Here is a 3,432-nt window from a genome sequence, read left to right as displayed (position 1 = left end):
CTATAAAATACATACATATATGTTGTGGGAAAACAAGACAGGAGAACATGGTGAGAAGGCAGCCAAGTGTTATTTATGGAGTGTAGCTGCACACAGCTCACCCTGGGAAGCAGACACACAACTTTGTGTGTACTCTGTTTTTTAAGTGCAAGTATGTTGAATCGCAGAAGTTAGAGTTAGGAAATTCATTGATTCAATCTTCCAATTAGAGAACCACAGAACTATTAATGAAATTGATGAAAATGAAGGCAACTAGCATGATTTTGCATCAAATAAAACTTTGCAAAGGTTCAGTAAAATAAGCAAACCAAAAATCTTCTCACAAATCCTAAATTAGATCCTGTCCTTTTCTTAAAACTCAGATGTGACTTTTCATCTCTTTCTCTCTCTGTGTTAAAAAATACCCTTGTCAAATTCGGCATAAATATATATCACAGTTATGAAATCCTGAAATTTAACATCTGTTGGCAGCAAAGACAAGTATAATTTTTATAGTACTGTGCTTTCTCTTGATGTTTTGCTAATTAACCAAGGCTATATTGTAATGCCCCATGCATCACATAAATCCGGACATGGAAGTTTGATATATCCCTTGCTGAAAGAGAAAGTATGTGCCTGACCGATTTCTGACAGGCCTCTGGAAATCTCTACTTGCAGCATGTGCAACAGTACACATTAAGTGTTTGCAAAATGTGTTTAGAAAAGTACAGGCCAGGCCTTCTCTTATGGCTGTAACCAAGTTTGAACTCAACCATTTCAAAGTTCCAACATCCTCAAAAGTTATGCTAAGTTCTTTTACCTCTTATTTCTAGCCACAGCTGAAATGTCAAAATACAATGGGAAAGACTGTTCTGTGGTATTTCCAGCTGGGACTTGAAGTAGGCATGTAATAAATCTCACAAAGAAAGTCTGTTCTTGTGAGATTTCCACCACAGTTTTGTGGACTCAAGAGGTTTGAACAAGCTTTCTTTGAGCATCTGAACTTTTGGCTGCGTATCTGAACCATTTGTGGCTGCCCATCGCTGATCTACGCTTACTGCTGGAGTGTGGCTTGGCTTAAAGTACTTTTTAGAGAATTGTTTGGGGAAATCACACATTCAGAGTTCACACACCAGGGAATGCCCACTTCCATTCCATGTCAGAATTCTCTTGTCTTTCAACAGATACACATTCCTCTACAAAGAGAGACTTCTGATCCTAAAAAAATATCAGCACAATAAGAAAGATAATGGCCAAAGGCCCAACTTCGCAAAGCTATTGATTACTCCTATATTCCACCGACTTCCACTAGAAGCACTGCCATTAGACGTCTCTGAACATCTGAGTTACAAGGTATGTGTGAATCTTAGAAGATCCTGCACATTCTAGCCCAAATCTACTTTTTTTTCATGAAAAAAGCTGTTCCTTCCATTCTATTTGTGAATCAAACTTGAAACCCGGTGCTGGCAGAAGTGATAGTGAATAATGCCAACTACAGTAGCAAGCATTTGGAAGAAATTAATTTGTACACTTACATAAGCTGAGAAGGTAACAAAATCCATTCTTTACTCTCTGACCCTAAAAGGTTTGTGGTAAGAGAAAACCCCAACATTTTCCTCTGAACGTCTACATCTCATTTAATACATACAAATAAGCATAATAACATTCTATAGTCATAACCTTCAGCTACAAAAATTAGTTTTAATTTTGCAGAGGACAAAATCCCAATGTAGAATAATGAAAACATTGATGCTAGAGTCTGCACTGGAATGTATGCGCTTTGTGTGGTGGAACTTCATTAGCTGATGGTAGCTGGGCCAGCTTTTTCAAGAAAGATGTCTTTGAAGGTAGAATGCATTTTTCTCTCTTACTTGCAAATTAGCACTGCACAAAGCACTGCTCAACAAGCTCAAATAAAATAAACTAAAATAAACCAAAATCAAATAAAATTAAATAAAAAGCACTGGCATTTCTCCTACAGCAAAATCTTTGCCAATTGCACTAATACCTATACTTCACCTGATAACTTTGTGTCTGTGCTATGCAAGAGCATACACTGAATGAATAACAAGTGGAAAAATAAATTCAAATGGCAACAACAAAGATTTATTAGTGTATTTATTTTTTCTTTACAAAATCTATTCAAGATATCTGGAGGCTGAAAATTTTGCAGGCCTTTAATTGTAGCAAGAGCCTGATCAGCCTTTTTAAAATCATGTGATGTACAAGGTACCTGTCCTAACTATGAAGTTCCTCCTCCTTCTCTGCATCTAAAACATGTGGAAAAATCTGAGTGTCCAAACTAAAGCACAACCTATAAGCCTGACATTCCTAGCTTTCAGAGATGCTAACACAAAATGATCTAAATAATGAAACCATGAAGTTATAACAGTAATCTTACAGCATCAATGATAAACTGTATTATTTGCCTGCCAAAACAACCAGTCAAAAAAGATGGAGATGCAATCAGGATTTTACAAAATGAAGGCTCAACTTGTCTACAGATGAAATGGATATGCAAGCTTCCACAAGAATGACCACAATACCAGGCTTTTCTTAGCCCATTTGTAAGCCTTTTAATGAGAGCATATAAATACCACTACTGAACAACTCTGAGCCCAATCATGAAAAAAGGTGAATCACTGCTGGGTTTGTTGCTTTCATGCAGAGAATCTGACTCATTGGAATAAAAAAAAATACAACCATGTTCACAAAGTACAAAAGCCTGAATCAACCTTGCCTGAGTCTATGAAGTTGTTCCCCTCTTCTCACAGCTATAGGATAATTGTTTAATGGCTTGAACTTAAACTCAGACATCAGCCTCAAGCCTTCATCCCTTAAAAAAACAGTAGGGAAATTTTTAGAGTCTGAATCTTGAGACTCAGGGCTAAGCAAGGCAGAATAATAAATCTCAACACACTCAATATTTTGGGAATTTCAGACACAGAGCCAATTCTAAATCCAGATGTTTGGCCATGTACCCGCACACTTGCCCTTTCTTCTGTGCATTCTTGTATCTAATAATGCAAACTCAAGATGCCCTTGGGATCGTTATTTTTTTGTTTGCTCTTGCCTGCTTAACTGATCAAGGATAAACATGGAAAATAAGATCATTCCTTTTATGGCTGTGCAGATGTGTATTCTTTCAATTCTGATGCACCTAAGTTGCTTTAGAAGATTGGGCAGCACAAAGACAATGAGAAGCCTTACCCTGTCACTCCACTCCGTAAGAAACCAGCTCTTAGCACAGGGACCCATGTCACAGTTCTCAATATCATTTGGCCGCAGCTTCATGTTACATTCCTCATCATCAACAACATCTCCAAGGTTGCTGACACATTTCACATCTCGGGTCCTCTGCCCCACTCCACAAGGCACTGAACACTGTAACAAAAGGGAGGTTGCATCAGGAATATGCAAGAACTGTCGTGGTTCATCAGGGAGCTGGGAACA

At 37.8% G+C, this 3,432-nt stretch overlaps 1 protein-coding gene across 1 annotated transcript in view; it reads right to left on the bottom strand.

The window, feature by feature from the left end:
* Positions 1-3,189: 3,189 nt before the first annotated feature.
* The window catches only part of LOC104402914 (thrombospondin type-1 domain-containing protein 4-like), a gene marked incomplete at its 3' end in the record, with an annotated part of 137,871 nt that continues 137,628 nt past the window's right edge, over positions 3,190-3,432 (bottom strand). Inside the window, exon 9 of the mRNA XM_010010910.1 lies at positions 3,190-3,363. Coding sequence (XP_010009212.1) covers positions 3,190-3,363 — 174 coding nt within the window. The remainder of the gene's footprint in view (positions 3,364-3,432) is intronic.

Source organism: Nestor notabilis, unplaced genomic scaffold (genome assembly GCF_000696875.1).
Source record: "Nestor notabilis isolate BGI_N333 unplaced genomic scaffold, ASM69687v1 scaffold5570, whole genome shotgun sequence".
In the NCBI taxonomy this organism is placed as follows: domain Eukaryota; kingdom Metazoa; phylum Chordata; class Aves; order Psittaciformes; family Psittacidae; genus Nestor; species Nestor notabilis.
The sequence above is the reverse complement of the archived record's forward strand: the minus strand, read 5'-3'. Positions and strand labels throughout refer to the sequence as shown.